This window comes from Tachyglossus aculeatus, chromosome 1 (assembly GCF_015852505.1).
Source record: "Tachyglossus aculeatus isolate mTacAcu1 chromosome 1, mTacAcu1.pri, whole genome shotgun sequence".
NCBI classification, from domain to species: Eukaryota; Metazoa; Chordata; class Mammalia; order Monotremata; family Tachyglossidae; genus Tachyglossus; species Tachyglossus aculeatus.
The window spans coordinates 29,468,977-29,485,352 of record NC_052066.1 but is presented as its reverse complement, the minus strand read 5'-3'; the positions used below and the strand labels follow the sequence as shown (position 1 = coordinate 29,485,352).

Below are 16,376 nucleotides of genomic sequence, written 5' to 3'. Positions count from 1 at the left end.
TCGATTTAACCCACGGATGTTTAGAGCAGAGTCACACATAGATAAAAATGTATTTATTTTACTTGTACATATTTATTCTACTTATTTTATTTGGTTAATATGTTTTGTTTTGTTCTCTGTCTCCCCCTTCTAGACTGTGAGCCCGCTGTTGGGTAGGGACCGTCTCTATATGTTGCCAACTTGGACTTCCCAAGCGCTTAGTCCAGTGCTCTGCACACAGTAAGCGCTCAATAAATATGATTGATTGATTGATTGATTGTTCTCTGTCTCCCCCTTCTAGACTGTGAGCCCACTGTTGGGTAGGGACTGTCTCTATATGTTGCCAACTTGGACTTCCCAAGCGCTTAGTACAGTGCTCTGCACACAGTAAGTGCTCAAAAAATACAATTGATTGATTGTTTTGCTTTCTGTCTCCCCCTTCTAGACTGTGAGCCCGCTGTTGGGTAGGGACCGTCTCTATATGTTGCCAACTTGGACTTCCCAAGCGCTTAGTCCAGTGCTCTGCACACAGTAAGCGCTCAATAAATACGATTGATTGATTAATTGATTGTTCTCTGTCTCCCCCTTCTAGACTGTGAGCCCATTGTTGGGTAGGGACCGTCTCTATATTGTTGCCAATTTGGACTTCCCAAGTGCTTAGTACAGTGCTCTGCACACAGTAAGCGCTCAACAAATACAATTGATTGATTGTTTTGTTGTCTGTCTCCCCCTTCTAGACTGTGAGCCCACTGTTGGGTAGTGACCGTCTCTATATGTTGCCAACTTGTACTTCCCAAGTGCTTAGTACAGTGCTCTACACACAGGAAGCGCTCAATAAATATGATTGAATGAATGAATTACGGCTCCTAATGGGCCAGAACGTGCAGGGAAGCAGGGAGTGAGGTGGGCTGCACGACCGTGATGGAAAAGTGGGACCCCCACCCAGTTTTTCCCGCTCAGGAATCGATCACGGCTCCTTTTGCGCAGGAAGAGTGCAGGGAAGCGGGGCGTGAGGTGTTGCTACAAATAATCATAATAACGGTTATTTGTTAAGCGCTTACTATGTGCCAAGCACTGCTCTAAGCGCTGGGGGAGATACAGGGTCATTGGGTTGTCCCACGGGGGGCTCACATAGTCCCCATTTTCAGATGAGGTAACTGAGAAGCGATGAGATTTCAGATCCCTTATTAACTTATTTTGTTAATGATGTGCATTTAGCTTTAATTCTATTTATTCTGACGACTTGACACCTGTCCACACGTTTTGTTTTGTCGTCCGTCTCCCCCTTCTAGACCGTGAGCCCGTTGTTGGGTAGGGACCGTCTCTCTATGTCGCCGACTTCTGTAAAATGGGGATGAAGACTGTGAGCCCCCCCGTGGGACAACCTGATCACCTTGTAACCTCCCCAGCGCTCAGAACAGTGCTTTGCACATAGTAAGCGCTTAATAAATGCCATCGTTATTATTATTATTGCTATTAGTCCAGTGCTCTGCACACAGTAAGCGCTCAATAAATACTATTGAATGAGTGAATGAATGAAGCCAAGTGACTTGCCCAAAGTCACACATCTGGCAGAGAAGCAGCGTGGCTCAGTGGAAAGAGCCCGGGCTTGGGAGTCAGAGGTCGTGGGTTCAAATCCCGGCTCCGCCGCTTGTCAGCTGTGTGACCCTGGGTGAGTCACTTTACTTCTCTGTGCCTCAGTTCCGCTCATCTGTAAAATGGGGATGAAGACTGTGAGCCCTATGGGGGACAACCTGAATAGCTTGTATCTACCCCAGTGCTTAATACCAACATTATTATTATTATTATTCCCTTCTAGGGCAACCCGCGGGGACCCTCTCGAGGCTGCAAGCTCGTTGCGGGCAGGGACGTAGTACAGTGCTCTGCACACAGTAAGCACTCAATAAATACGATTGATTGATTGATTGATTGATTGCCAACTCTGTCTACTGTGCTCTCCCAAGCACTCAGTACAGCGCTCTGCCACGGTCAGCGCCTCGATAAATAGAGAAGCAGAGTGGCTCGGTGGAAGGAGCCTGGGCTTTGGAGTCAGAAGCCATGGGTTCAAATCCTGGCTCTGCCAACTGTCAGCTGGGTGACTTTGGGCAAGTCACTTCACTTCTCTGGGCCTCAGTTCCCTCACCTGGAAAATGGGGATGAAGACTGTGAGCCCCACGTGGGACAACCTGATCACCTTGTAACCTCCTCAGTGCTTAGAACAGTGCTTTGCACATAGTAAGCGCTTAATAAATGCCATTATTATTATTATTATTATTATTACCGCTGGTTCTTATGGGGCTTTGGCCAAGTGACTCTCAGTTCACACAGACAAGTTTGCGCCAACCTGCTGAACCACTTTGGCTACGGCTCGGGAACTAAGTGGACCGTGAGCCCGCTGTTGGGTAGGGATTGTCTCTATCTGTTGCCGAATTGCACTTTCCAAGTGCTTAGTAATGATAATAATAATAATAATAATAATGATGGCATTATTAAGCACTTACTATGTGCAAAGAATCAATCAATCAATCGTATTTATTGAGCGCTTACTGTGTGCAGAGTACTGTACTAAGTGCTTGGGAAGTCCAAGTTGGCAACATATAGAGACAGTCCCTACCCAACAGTGGGCTCACAGTCTATGTTGCCAATTTGTACTTCCCAAGCGCTTAGTACAGTGCTCTGCACACAGTAAGCGCTCAATAAATACGATTGATGATGATAAAAGCACTGTTCTAAGCGCTGGGGAGGTTACAAGGTGATCAGGTTGTCCCCCGAGGGGCTCACAGTCTTCATCCCCATTTTCCAGATGAGGGAACTGAGGCCCAGAGAAGTCTGTGAGCCCACTGTTGGGTAGGGGCCGTCTCTGTATGTTGCCAACTTGCGCTTCCCAAGCGCTTAGCACAGTGCCCTGCACGCAGTAAGCGCTCAATAAATATGACTGAATGAATGGACTTGCCCAAAGTCACACAACTGACAATGTCACACAACTGACAATTGGTAGAGCTGGGATTTTTTTTTTTTTTATAATGGCATTTATTAAGCACTTACTATGTGCAAAGCACTGTTCTAAGTGCTGGGGAGGATACAAGGTGATCAGGTTGTCCCTCGGGGGGCTCACAGTCTCAATCCCCATTTTACAGATGAGGGAACTGAGGCACAGAGGCCTTCCCAGACTGAGCCCCTTCCTTCCTCTCCCCCTTGTCCCCCTCTCCATCCCCCCTTCTTACCTCCTTCCCTTCCCCACAGCACCTGTATATATGTATATATGTTTGTACAGATTTATTACTCTATTTATTGATTTATTTTACTTGTACACATCTATTCTATTTATTTCATTTTGTTAGTACGTTTGGTTTTGTCCTCTGTCTCCCCCTTTCAGACTGTGAGCCCACTGTTGGGTAGGGACTGTCTCTAGATGTTGCCAATTTGTACTTCCCAAGCGCTTAGTACAGTGCTCTGCACATAGTAAGCGCTCAATAAATACGATTGATGATGATGATGATATGTATATATGTTTGTACATATTTATTACTCTATTTATTGATTTATTTTACTTGTACACATCTATTCTATTTATTTCATTTTGTTAGTACGTTTGGTTTTGTCCTCTGTCTCCCCCTTTCAGACTGTGAGCCCACTAGTGGGTAGGGACCGTCTCTATATGTTGCCAATTTGTACTTCCCAAGCGCTTAGTACAGTGCTCTGCACACAGTAAGCGCTCAATAAATACGATTGATGATGATGATGATGATGATGAAGGGACTTGCCCCAAGTCACACAGCGGACAATCGGCGGAGGCGGGCTTTGAACCCGCAACCTCTGACTCCATCATCATCATCATCATCCTCAATCGTATTTATTGAGCGCTTACTGTGTGCAGAGCACTGTACTAAGCGCTTGGGAAGTACAAATTGGCAACATCTAGAGACGGTCCCTACCCAACAGTGGGCTCACAGTCTAAAAGACGTCTAAAAGTCTAAAAGACTCCAAAGCCGTCCTTCCACTGCGCCACGCTGCTCTCTACACGTAGTAAGCGCTCAATAAATACGACCGAATGGATGAGCGAACGAATGAGACAATGTCAGCCGTCGGTTTCTTCATCGCCTGCCTAGGACGAACGCCGTCCCCCGGCCCTTCCGGGCCCTTCGTGTCCCCCTCCGCTCCCCGTTCTTCCTCCTGTCCCCGCGGACCCTTCCCCGGCCCCGGGATCAGAATTCCTCGTCGGCGGACTCCGCGTCCCAGCCGCAGGCCTGCTCGCCCCGAGGGAATTCGACTTCGACGTCGTAGACGAAGTTGGGGTCGTCTTCCTTCAACCGGTTCTTCTCGAAGAGCTCGTCCATGATGCTCTTGCGCTTGGCGAGCTCCTCGTCGTCCAGTTTGTTGAGGTCTTCCTCGGGATCCACGGTCGTTTCCCGCTGGAGCTGTCCCGCGGTCTGGGCCACGCTCCGTCCCCGCAGGTGACCTCTTAGGACACTGAATAATCTCTCCAGTTGGCAGAGGGATACGTCCTCCAGGTATTCCCTGTGCCGGTGGTTGTTCTTCAGCTGTTCGGCGGCTCTTCTGCTGTCTGCCAAAAAATAAAAAAATAAACGGGGAAGGGTAACTGTGGTGTTTGTTAAGCATTTTCTCTGTGCCGTGCACTGCAATAATAATAATAATGATGATGGTATTTGTTAAGCGCTTACTATAATAATAATAATGATGGTATTTGTTAAGCGCTTGCTATGTGCAAAGCACTGTTCTAAGTGTTGGGGAGGTTACAAGGTGATCAGGTTGGGGGGCTCACAGTCTTCATCCCCATTTTCCAGATGAGGGAACTGAGGCCCAGAGAAGTGAAGTGGCTTGCCCAAAGTCACACAGCTGACAGTTGGCCGAGCTGGGATTTGAATAATAATAATGATAATAATAATTGGCATTTGTTAAGCGCTTGCTATGTGCAAAGCAGTGTTCTAAGCACTGGGGAGGTTACGAGGTGATCAGGTTGTCCCGCGGGGGGCTCACAGTCTTCATCCCCATTTTCCAGATGAGGGAACTGAGGCCCAGAGAAGTGAAGTGGCTTGCCCAAAGTCACACAGCTGACGGTTGGCCGAGCTGGGATTTGAATAATAATACTAATAATAATTGGCATTTGTTAAGCGCTTGCTACGTGCAAAGCACTGTTCTAAGCGCTGGGGAGGTTACGAGGTGATCAGGTTGTCCCACGGGGGGCTCACAGTCTTCATCCCCATTTTCCAGATGAGGGAACTGAGGCCCAGAGAAGTGAAGTGGCTTGCCCAAAGTCACACAGCTGACGGTTGGCCGAGCTGGGATTTGAATAATAATAATAATGATAATAATAATTGGCATTTGTTAAGCGCTTGCTATGTGCAAAGCACTGTTCTAAGCGCTGGGGAGGTTACGAGGTGATCAGGTTGTTCCACGTGGGGCTCACAGTCTTAATCCCCACTTTACAGATGAGGTAACTGAGGCCCAGAGAAGTTAAGACATGTGGTGGAGTAGGGATTCGAACCCATGACCTCTGACTCCAAAGCCCGGGCTCTTTCCACTGAGCCATGCTGCTTCTACTACTGTAGTACTGTAGTACTGTACTACTGTACTGTACTACTTCTACTAATAATGATTTTGGTATTTGTTAAGGGCTTACTATGTGCAAAGCACTGTTCATTCATTCATTCATTCAATCATATTTATTGAGCGCTTACTGTGTGCAGAGCACTGGACTAAGCCCTTGGGAAGTCCAAGTTGGCAACATCCAGAGAGGGTCCCTACCCAACAGCGGGCTCACAGTCTAGAAGGGGGAGACAGAGAACAAAACCAAACATACTAACAAAATAAAATAAACAGAATAGATAGGTACAAATAAATAAATAAATAAATAGAGTAATAAATACGTACAAACATATACACATATATACACTGTTCCAAGCACTGGGGAGGTTACAAGGTGATCAGGTTGTCCCATGTGGGGCTCACAATCTTAATCCCCATTTTACAAATGAGGGAACTGAAGCCCCGAGAATAATAATAATGATAATGATGGCATTTATTAAGCACTTACTATGTGCAAAGCACTGTTCTAAGCGCTGGGGAGGTTACAAGGTGATCAGGTTGTCCCACGGGGGGCTCACAGTCTTCATCCCCATTTTATAGATGAGGGAACTGAGGCCCAGAGAATAATAACAATAATAATAATGATGGCATTTATTAAGCACTTACTATGTGCAAAGCACTGTTCTAAGCGCTGGGGAGGTTACAAGGCGATCAGGTTGTCCCACGGTGGGCTCACAGTTTTCATCCCCATTTTACAGATGAGGGAACTGAGGCCCAGAGAAGTGAAGTGACTTGCTGGGATTTGAACCCATGACCGCTGACTCCAAAGCCCAGGCTCTTTCCACTGAGCCACGCTGGGGTGGAGATAAGCAAATCGGGTCGGCCGCAGTCCCTGTCTCACGTGGGGCTCATGGTCTCAATCCCCATTGAGATTGGGTTCGAATCCCGGCTCCGCCACTGGTCTGCTGTGTGACCTTGGGCAATTCACTTAACTTCTCTGGGCCTCGTTGACCTCATCTGTAAAATGGGGATTGAGACTGTGAGCCCCACGTGGGACCACCTGATCGCCTTGTATCTTCCCCAGCTCTTAGAACGGTGCTTGGCACATAGTAAGCGCTTAACAAATACCATCATTATTATTATTTTTACAGAAGAGGTGGCTAAGGCCCAGAGAAGTGCAGTGGCTTGCCGAAGGTCACACAGCAGACAAGCGGAGGAGCTGGGATTAGAACCCATGACCTTCTGACTCCCAGGACTCCCATGCTCTAGCCACCACGCCACGTACTCAGAACCGACGTTTTGCTCAGCGTAACTCGCTTGCCTCCTCTGATAGCGATGCCGCCTTTAAGTGCTTAACAAATACCGTCATCATCATCATCATCATCATCCTGGAGAAGCAGCGTGGCTCAGTGGAAAGAACACGGGCTTTGGAGCCAGAGGTCGTGGGTTCAAATCCCAGCTCCGCCAATTGTCAGCTGTGGGACTACTTCACTTCTCTGGGCCTCAATTACCTCACCTGTAAAATGGGGATTAAGACTGTGAGCCCCCCATGGGACAACCTGATTACCTTGTAACCTCCCCAGCGCTTAAAACAGTGCTTTGCACATAGCAAGCGCTTAATAAATGCCATCATCATCATTATTATTATTATTATCCTCATCGACAGAGCTGGACCTCTTGAAATGATGATGACTGCTTTCTAATAGAGACGGAGCTTTTGAGTGTCAAAGAGAGAAGGGCGTCATTCCATTGTATTTATTGAGCGCTTACTGTGTGCAGAGCATTGGACTAAGCGCTTAGGAAGTACAAGTCTCTATATGCTGCCAACTTGTACTTCCCAAGCGCTTAGTCCAGTGCTCTGCACACAGTACGCGCTCAATAAATACGATTGAATGAAAAGTCGGCAGCATATAGAGACGGTCCCTACCCAACAGCGGGCTCACAGTCTAGAAGTGGGGAGACAGACAACAAAACATGGACACAGATGTCAAAATCATCAGAACAAATTGAATTATAGCTCTATTCATTCATTCAATCAATCGTATTTATTGAGCGCTTACAAATAGAATTATAGCTCTATTCATTCATTCAGTCGCATTTATTGAGCGCTTACTGTGGGCAGAGCACTGTGCTAAGCGCTTGGGAAGTACAAGTTGGCAACATATAGAGACGGTCCCTACCCAACAGCGGGCTCACAGTCTAGAAGACATCATTAACAGAATAAATAGAAGAGTAAATATGTACAAGTAAAATAAATAGAGTAATAGATCTGTACAAATATATACAGGTGTTGTGGGGAGGGGAAGGAGGTAAGGCGGAGGGATGGGGAGAGGAGAGGAAAATGGGGGCTCAAGTGTGGGAAGGCCTCCCGGAGGAGGTGAGCTCTCAGGAGGGCTTTGAAGGGAGGAAGAGACCTAGCTTGGCGGATGTGCAGACCTCCGCCACATCAATCAATCAATCGTATTTATTGAGCACTTACTGTGTGCAGAGCACTGTACTAAGCACTTGGGAAGTCCAAGTTGGCAACACATAGAGACGGTCCCTACCCAACAGTGGGCTCACAGTCTAAAAGGGGGAGACAGAGAACAAAACCAAACATATTAACAAAATAAAATAAATAGGATATGTACAAGTAAAATAAATAGAGTAATAAATACGTACAAATATATGCATATATACAGGTGTTGTGGGGAAGGGAAGGAGGTAAAGCGGGGGAGTGGAGAGGAGGAGGAGGGGGAGAGGAAGGAGGGGACTCAGTCTGGGAAGGCCTCCTAATGTCACATGTCTGCTGTGTGATCTTAGGCAAGTCACTTCACTTCTCTGAGCCTCAGTTCCCTCATCTGTAAAATGGGGATTAAAACTGTGAGCCCCATGTGGGACAACCTGATCACCTTGTGACCTCCCCAGCGCTTAGAACAGTGCTCTGCACATAGTAAGCGTTTAACAAATGCCATCATTATTATTATTATTCCAGGCCAGGGGGAGGACGTGGGCCGGGGGTCGACGGCGGGACAGGCAAGAACGAGGCCCGGTGAGGAGGTGAGCGGCCAAGGAGCAGAGGGTGCGGGCTGGGCTGGAGAAGGACAGAAGGGAGGGGAGGTAGGAGGGGGCGAGGGGATGGACAGCCTTGAAGCCCAGGGTGAGGAGTCCTAAACACTGTCCTAAGCGCTCAGTACTGCTTGGCACATAGGAAGCACTTAGCACAGACCACAGTTATTATTCCTGTTGGGGATTTACTCACTGTAGGTTTGAAGGCCAGGAATCACCCCGCTCCCCATCGCCCCAACTCCCTCCCTCTACTCTACCCCCTTCCCCGCCCCACAGCACTTGTGTCTATTTGTACATATTTATTATTCTATTTACTTTATTTATGATGTGTCTATAGCTATAGCAGCGTGGCTCAGTGGAAAGAGCCCGGGCTTGGGAGTCAGAGGTCGTGGGTTCTAATCCCGGCTCTGCCACTTGTCAGCTGTGTGACCTTGGGCAAGTCACTGAACTTCTCTGGGCCTCAGTTCCCTCATCTGGAAAATGGGGATGAAGACTGTGAGCCCCATGGGGGACAACCTGATTACCTTTTATCTCCCCCAGTGCCTGGAACAGTGCTTGGCACATAGTAAGTGCTTAACAAATACCAACATGCACATAGCAAGTGCTCTGCACACAGTAAGCGCTCAATAAACACGATTGAATGAATGAATGAATGAATGAACAAATACCAACGTTATTATTATTTATTTGATGTTATGATGCCTGTCTACTAGTTTTGTTTCATTTTGTTGCCTGTCTCCCCACTTCTAGACTGTGAGCCCACTGTTGGGTAGGGACTGTCTCTATATGTTGCCAACTTGGACTTCCCAAGCGCTTAGTCCAGTGCTCTGCACACAGTAAGCGCTCAATAAATACAATTGATTGATTGACTGACTGATTGACTGTTTCTATTTGTTGCCGACTTGTACCTTCCAAGCGCTTAGTACAGTGATCTGTACTAAGTGATGTCCCCCTCCTGCCCCTCTCCATCCCCCCCGCCTTACCTCCTTCCCTTCCCCACAGCACCTGTATATATGTATATATGATTGTACATATTTATTACTCTATTTATTTATTTATTTTACTTGTACATATCTATTCTATTTATTTTATTTTGTGAATATGTTTTGTTTTGTTCTCTGTCTCCCCCTTCTAGACTGTGAGCCCGCTGTTGGGTAGGGACTGTCTCTACATGTTGCCAACTTGTACTTCTCAAGCGCTTAGTACAGTGCTCTGCACACAGTAAGCGCTCAATCAATCAATCAATCAATCGTATTTATTGAGCACTTACTGTGTGCAGAGCACTGTACTAAGCGCTTGGGAAGTACACTGATTGACTGATCTGCACAAAGTAAGCACTCAATAAATACAACTGAATGAATGAATGCTTAACAGATACAATCAAAAAAAGATAGAATAATCCATCTTCATCATCAATCGTATTTATTGAGCGCTTACTATGTGCAGAGCACTGTACTTCTTCTTCTGAATACTTCTGCTGTCTAGAAAATCCTGAAGTTGTACACGCCAGAAGAAATGCGCCCAAAAAGGCACTCAATTACTTCTTTAATAATTTAAAATGCAGACGGTGTGGAGAGGGATTGGTGGGTGGTGGGAGGGAGAGAATCTAAATTGATGATGATGATGATGATGATGGCATTTGTTAAGCGCTTACTATGTGCCAAGCACTGTTCTAAGAGCTGGGGGAGGTTACAACGTGATCAAGTTGTCCCACAGGGGGCTCACAGTTTTAATCCCCATTTCACAGATGAGGTAACTGAGGCCCAGAGAAGCGAAGCGACTTGCCCAAAGTCACACAGCTGACAGTTGGCAGAGCAGGGATTTGAACCCATGATCTCTGACTCCAAAGCCCGGGCTCTTTCCACTGAGCCAGATTAAAGACACGTACCTGAATATTTGGAAAAGTTTCGGACCGGCATGATTCGCTGTCGAACTTGGCTCGTCGCCTTCCCTTCGTAGACGAGGATTACGGCGGGGGGCTGGAATCGGATCCCACATTTTTTGGCGGTGTACATCCTGACGATTCCTGCTGCTCGCTCAATCAGGGGAAATCTGATGGAAACGAGCTCACCGACGGATTCCCGGATCCCTGCCAAAGATGAGGAGACTTCCTAGGTTTGCAATCCCATAAAGTACCAAATGCGAGATCGGCTGAGGACCAACTGGCATTATTTGGCTTTCGCGGGGGGGAAAACCCTCCTCAAAATCTTTCTTTGTGCTTGAATAATAGTTAATAATCATCAATCGTATTTATTGAGCGCTTACTGTGTGCAGAGCACTGTACTAAGCGCTTGGGAAGTACAAATTGGCAACATATAGAGACAGTCCCTACCCAACAGTGGGCTCACAGTCTAAAAGGGGGAGACAGAGAACAAAACCAAACATACTAACAAAATAAAATAAATAGAATAGATATGTACAAGTAAAATAGAGTAATGAATATGTACAAACATATATACAATATATATCAATAAATACGATTGATTGATTGATTGAGCGCTTACTGTGTGCAGAGCATTGTACTAAGCACTTGGGAAGTACAAGTTGGCAACATATAGAAACAGTCCCTACATATACATAATAATAATAATGATGGTATTTGTTAAGCGCTTACTAAGTGCCGAGCACTGTTCTAAGCGCTGGGGGGGATACAAGGAAATCAGGTTGTCGCACTTGGGGCTCACAGTCTTCATCCCCATTTTACAGCTGAGGTAACTCAGGCACAGAGAAGTGAAGTGACTGGCCCAAGGTCACTCAGTTGATGAGTGGCGGTGCCGGAATTAGAACCCACGACCTCGGACTCCCAAGCCCGGGCTCTCATCATCTCCTACCGCTGCACTGTGTCCACCCTCACCAACTCTGTGATCCCTCTCTCTGATCATAATCTTCTCACCTGCCTCCTCACTCACACTCCTTTCCCCTGTAAATCCGTATTACTCCCTCACAGAGATCTCCGCTCTCTGGACCCCACCCATCTTTCGGAGCGCCTCACACCCCACCTCGCCGCCCTCTCCTCTCTACCCAGTCTTGATGATCAGATTACTGCTCTCAACTCTACCCTTTCTACTCAGCTAGACTCCCTCGCTCCCCTTTCCCTTCGCCGCTCTCGCACCACTAACCCACAGCCCTGGATCACTGCCACTGTCCGCCTCCTTCGCTCTTATGCTCGAGCTGCCGAACGCTGCTGGCGAAAGTCTAAACACCATGCCAACCTCATTCACTTCAAGTTTATCCTTTCCTGCCTTAACTCAGCCCTCTCTTCTGCCAGACAAAACTATTTCTCCTCCCTTATTGACACCCATGCCCATCACCCCCGCCAGCTCTTCCGTACATTCAACTCCCTTCTCAGGCCCCCGGTTCCTCCCCCTCCTCCTTCCCTCACCCGCAACGATCTGGCCTCCTACTTCATTAACAAAATTCAATCCATCAGGTCCGACCTCCCCAAAGTCTCTTCCCCCCTTTCTCCAACCCCCCGGCTCTCAACACTCTCTGCTACTCTCCCATCCTTCCCAGCGGTATCCTCAGAGGAGCTCTCCTCCCTCCTCTCAAGTGCTACTCCGGCCACCTGTGCTTCTGACCCCATTCCCTCTCATCTCATGAAATCTCTCGCTCCAGCCCTTCTCCCCTCCTTAACTTCCATCTTCAACCGCTCACTCTCCACTGGTTCCTTCCCCTCTGCCTTCAAACATGCCCATGTCTCTCCCATCCTAAAAAAACCCTCTCTTGACCCCACCTCACCTTCTAGTTATCGTCCCATATCCCTCCTACCATTCCTTTCCAAACTCCTTGAACGAGTTGTCTACACGCGCTGCCTAGAATTCCTCAACAACAACTCTCTCCTCGACCCCCTCCAGTCTGGCTTCCGTCCCCTTCATTCCACAGAAACTGCGCTCTCAAAGGTCACCAATGACCTCCTGCTTGCCAAATACAACGGCTCCTACTCTGTCCTAATCCTCCTCGACCTCTCAGCTGCCTTTGACACTGTGGACCACCCCCTTCTCCTCCACACGTTATCTGACCTTGGCTTCACAGACTCCGTCCTCTCCTGGTTCTCCTCCTATCTCTCCGGTCGTTCTTTCTCAGTCTCTTTTGCAGGCTCCTCCTCCCCCTCCCATCCTCTTACTGTGGGGGTTCCCCAAGGTTCAGTGCTTGGTCCCCTTCTGTTCTCAATATACACTCACTCCCTTGGTGACCTCATTCGCGCCCACGGCTTCAACTATCATCTCTACGCTGATGACACCCAGATCTCCATCTCTGCCCCTGCTCTCTCCCCCTCCCTCCAGGCTCGCATCTCCTCCTGCCTTCAGGACATCTCCATCTGGATGTCCGCCCGCCACCTAAAGCTCAACATGTCGAAGACTGAGCTCCTTGTCTTCCCTCCCAAACCTTGTCCTCTCCCTGACTTTCCCATCTCTGTTGACGGCACTACCATCCTTCCCGTCTCAGAAGCCCGCAACCTTGGTGTCATCCTCGACTCCGCTCTCTCATTCACCCCTCACATCCAAGCCGTCACCAAAACCTGCCGGTCTCAGCTCCGCAACATTGCCAAGATCCGCCCTTTCCTCTCCATCCAAACTGCTACCCTGCTAATTCAAGCTCTCATCCTATCCCGTCTGGACTACTGCACTAGCCTTCTCTCTGATCTCCCATCCTCGTGTCTCTCTCCACTTCAATCCGTACTTCATGCTGCTGCCCGGATTATCTTTGTCCAGAAACGCTCTGGACATATCACTCCCCTCCTCAAAAACCTCCAATGGCTACCGATCAATCTGCGCATCAGGCAGAGACTCCTCACCCTGGGCTTCAAGGCTCTCCATCACCTCGCCCCCTCCTACCTCACCTCCCTTCTCTCCTTCTACTGCCCAGCCCGCACCCTCCGCTCCTCCACCACTAATCTCCTCACTGTACCTCGCTCTCGCCTGTCCCGCCATCGACCCCCGGCCCACGTCATCCCCCGGGCCTGGAATGCCCTCCCTCTGCCCATCCGCCAAGCTAGCTCTCTTCCTCCCTTCAAGGCCCTGCTGAGAGCTCACCTCCTCCAGGAGGCCTTCCCAGATTGAGCCCCTTCTTTCCTCTCCCCCTCGTCCCCCTCTCCATCCCCCCGCCTTACCGCCTTCCCCTCCCCACAGCACCTGTATATATGTATATATGGTTGTACATATTTATTACTCTGTTTATTTATTTATTTATTTATTTTACTTGTACATTTCTATCCTACTTATTTTATTTTGTTGGTATGTTTGGTTCTGTTCTCTGTCTCCCCCTTTTAGACTGTGAGCCCACTATCGGGTAGGGACTGTCTCTATGTGATGCCAATTTGTACTTTCCAAGCGCTTAGTACAGTGCTCTGCACATAGTAAGCGCTCAATAAATACGATTGATTGATTGATTGATTGATTGCACACAGTAAGCGCTCAATAAATACGACTGAATGAATGAATGAATGATTGATTCATAATATTACATTTCTTTATTCATTCACTCAATCGTATTTATTGAGCGCTTAGTGTGTGCAGAGCACCGGACTAAGCCCTTGGGAGAGTACCACACAACAATATAACAGACATTTGAGCGTTTAGTGTGTGCAGAGCACTGGACTAAGCGCTTGGGAAGTACAAGTTGGCGACGTACAGAGACGGTCCCGACCCAACAGTGGGCTCACAGTCTAGAAGACTAGACGTCTCTACATGGTGCCAACTTGTACTTCCCAAGCGCTTAGTACAGTGCTCTGCACACAGTAAGCGCTCAATACGATTGATTGATTGATTGATAGAAGGGGGAGACAGAGGACAAAATAAAACACGTAGATAGATGTCAAGTCGTCAGAACAAATAGAATTACAGCTATATGCACGTCATTTACAAAATAAATCGAATAGTAAATATGTATGAGGAAAATAAATAGTACAGTGTTTTGCACCCAGTAAGCGCTCAATAAATACGACTGAATGAACGAAGGGGCTGTCCACTTGTCCAGTTTGCCTAGAGGAGTTGAGAGAATTAACAGAACAAGTTAAATCTGTCTTCTCTGTTCACTTCTCTCTACGTTTTTATTCATTCATTCATTCAATCGTATTTATTGAGCGCTTACTGTGTGCAGAGCACTGTACTAAGCGCTTGGAAAGTACAAGTCGGCAACATATAGAGACAGTCCCTACCCAACAGTGGGCTCACAGTCTAGAAGGGGGGAGAAGAAGAAGAAGAATGTTGGCATTTATTAAGCGCTTACTATGTGCAAAGCACTGTTCCAAGCGCTGGGGAGGTTACAAGGTGATCAGATTCTGCACACAGTAAGCGCTCAGTAAATAAAGCTGAATGAGTGAATGCCTATTTATTTTATTTTGTTAGTATGTTTGGTTTTGTTGTCTGTCTCCCCCTTTTAGACTGTGAGCCCACTGTTGGGTAGGGACTGTCTATGTCGCCAACTTGGACTTCCCGAGCGCTTAGTCCAGTGCTCTGCACACAGTAAGCGCTCAATAAATACGATATTGATGAATGCCCTCCCTCTGCCCATCCGCCAAGCTAGCTCTCTTCCTCCCTTCAAGGCCCTGCTGAGAGCTCACCTCCTCCAGGAGGCCTTCCCAGACTGAGCCCCTTCCTTCCTCTCCCCCTCGTCCCCCTCTCCATCCCCCCATCTTACCTCATTCCCTTCCCCACAGCACCTGTATATATGGATATATGTTTGTACATATTTATTACTTTATTTATTTATTTATTTTACCTGTACATATCTATTTATTCTATTCTATTAATTTTATTTTGTTAGTATGTTTGGTTTTGTTGTCTGTCTCCCCCTTTTAGACTGTGAGCCCACTGTTGGGTAGGGACTGTCTCTAGATGTTGCCAACTTGGACTTCCCAAGCGCTTAGTACAGTGCTCTGCACACAGTAAACGCTCAATAAATACAATTGATTGATTGATTGATGATGATGAATGCCCATGAGGGCGGGGCAGGGGTGACCATCCCTCCGTTTCCATGGTGACGCGCCCGGCCCCGCCCCGTAGGCCTCCTACCTCTGGGCCTCGACCGCACGAGTCTCCAACCAGGCGCTCGAGGCGGGCGTCGTGCGCATGCGCCCTACACGCGCCTGGCTGAGGCCCGAGGCGGGGAGGGAGGGCGATGCGCGCGCATCTGCCCGCCCCTCGGCCGGGGGGAGCGGCCTGCGCATGCGCTTTACCCTCGGCTGGCCGAGGCCCGAGGAGGGGAGGGAGGGCGATGCGCGCGCATCCGCCCGCCCCTCGGCCGGGGGGGGGGGGGGGGGGGGGAGCGGCCTGCGCATGCGCTTTACCCGCGGCTGGCCGAGGCCCGAGGCGGGGAGGGAGGGAGATGCGCGCGCATCCGCCCGCCCCTCGGCCCAGGGCGTCGTGCGCATGCGCCCTCCCCGCGGTTGGACGGGGCCCGAGCCAGAGAGGGCGGGCGATGCGCGCGCTTCCGCCCACCCCTCGGCCCGGGGAGTAGTGTGCGCATGCGCTCTCCCCGCGGTTGGACGGGGCCCGAGCTGGAGAGGGCGGGCGATGCGCGCGCATCCGCCCGCCCCTCGGCCCGGGGAGTGGTGTGCGCATGCGCTCTCTCCTCGGCCGGGGCCCGAGGCGCGGAATAATAATAATAATAATGGCATTTATTAAGCGTTTACTATGTGCAAAGCACTGTTCTAAGCGCTGGGGAGGTTACACGGTGATCAGATTGTCCCACAGGGGGCTCACAGTCTTAATCCCCATTTTACAGATGAGGGAACTGAGGCACAGAGAAGTTAAGTGACCTGCCCAAAGTCACACAGCTGACAATTGGCGGAGCCGGGATTT

The 16,376-nt window shown here is 48.7% G+C and overlaps 1 protein-coding gene across 1 annotated transcript; it reads right to left on the bottom strand.

The window, feature by feature from the left end:
* Nucleotides 1-3,973: 3,973 nt before the first annotated feature.
* Nucleotides 3,974-15,671, bottom strand: CEP19 (centrosomal protein 19). Its single transcript, XM_038743704.1, has 3 exons — nucleotides 15,588-15,671; nucleotides 10,463-10,663; nucleotides 3,974-4,543 (listed from the first exon to the last, which is right to left on the bottom strand). The coding sequence occupies exons 2-3, from the start codon at nucleotides 10,587-10,589 to the stop codon at nucleotides 4,185-4,187; spliced, it is 486 nt and encodes a 161-aa protein (XP_038599632.1). The 5' UTR covers nucleotides 10,590-10,663; nucleotides 15,588-15,671; the 3' UTR covers nucleotides 3,974-4,184.
* Between the last annotated feature and the right edge of the window lie 705 nt (nucleotides 15,672-16,376).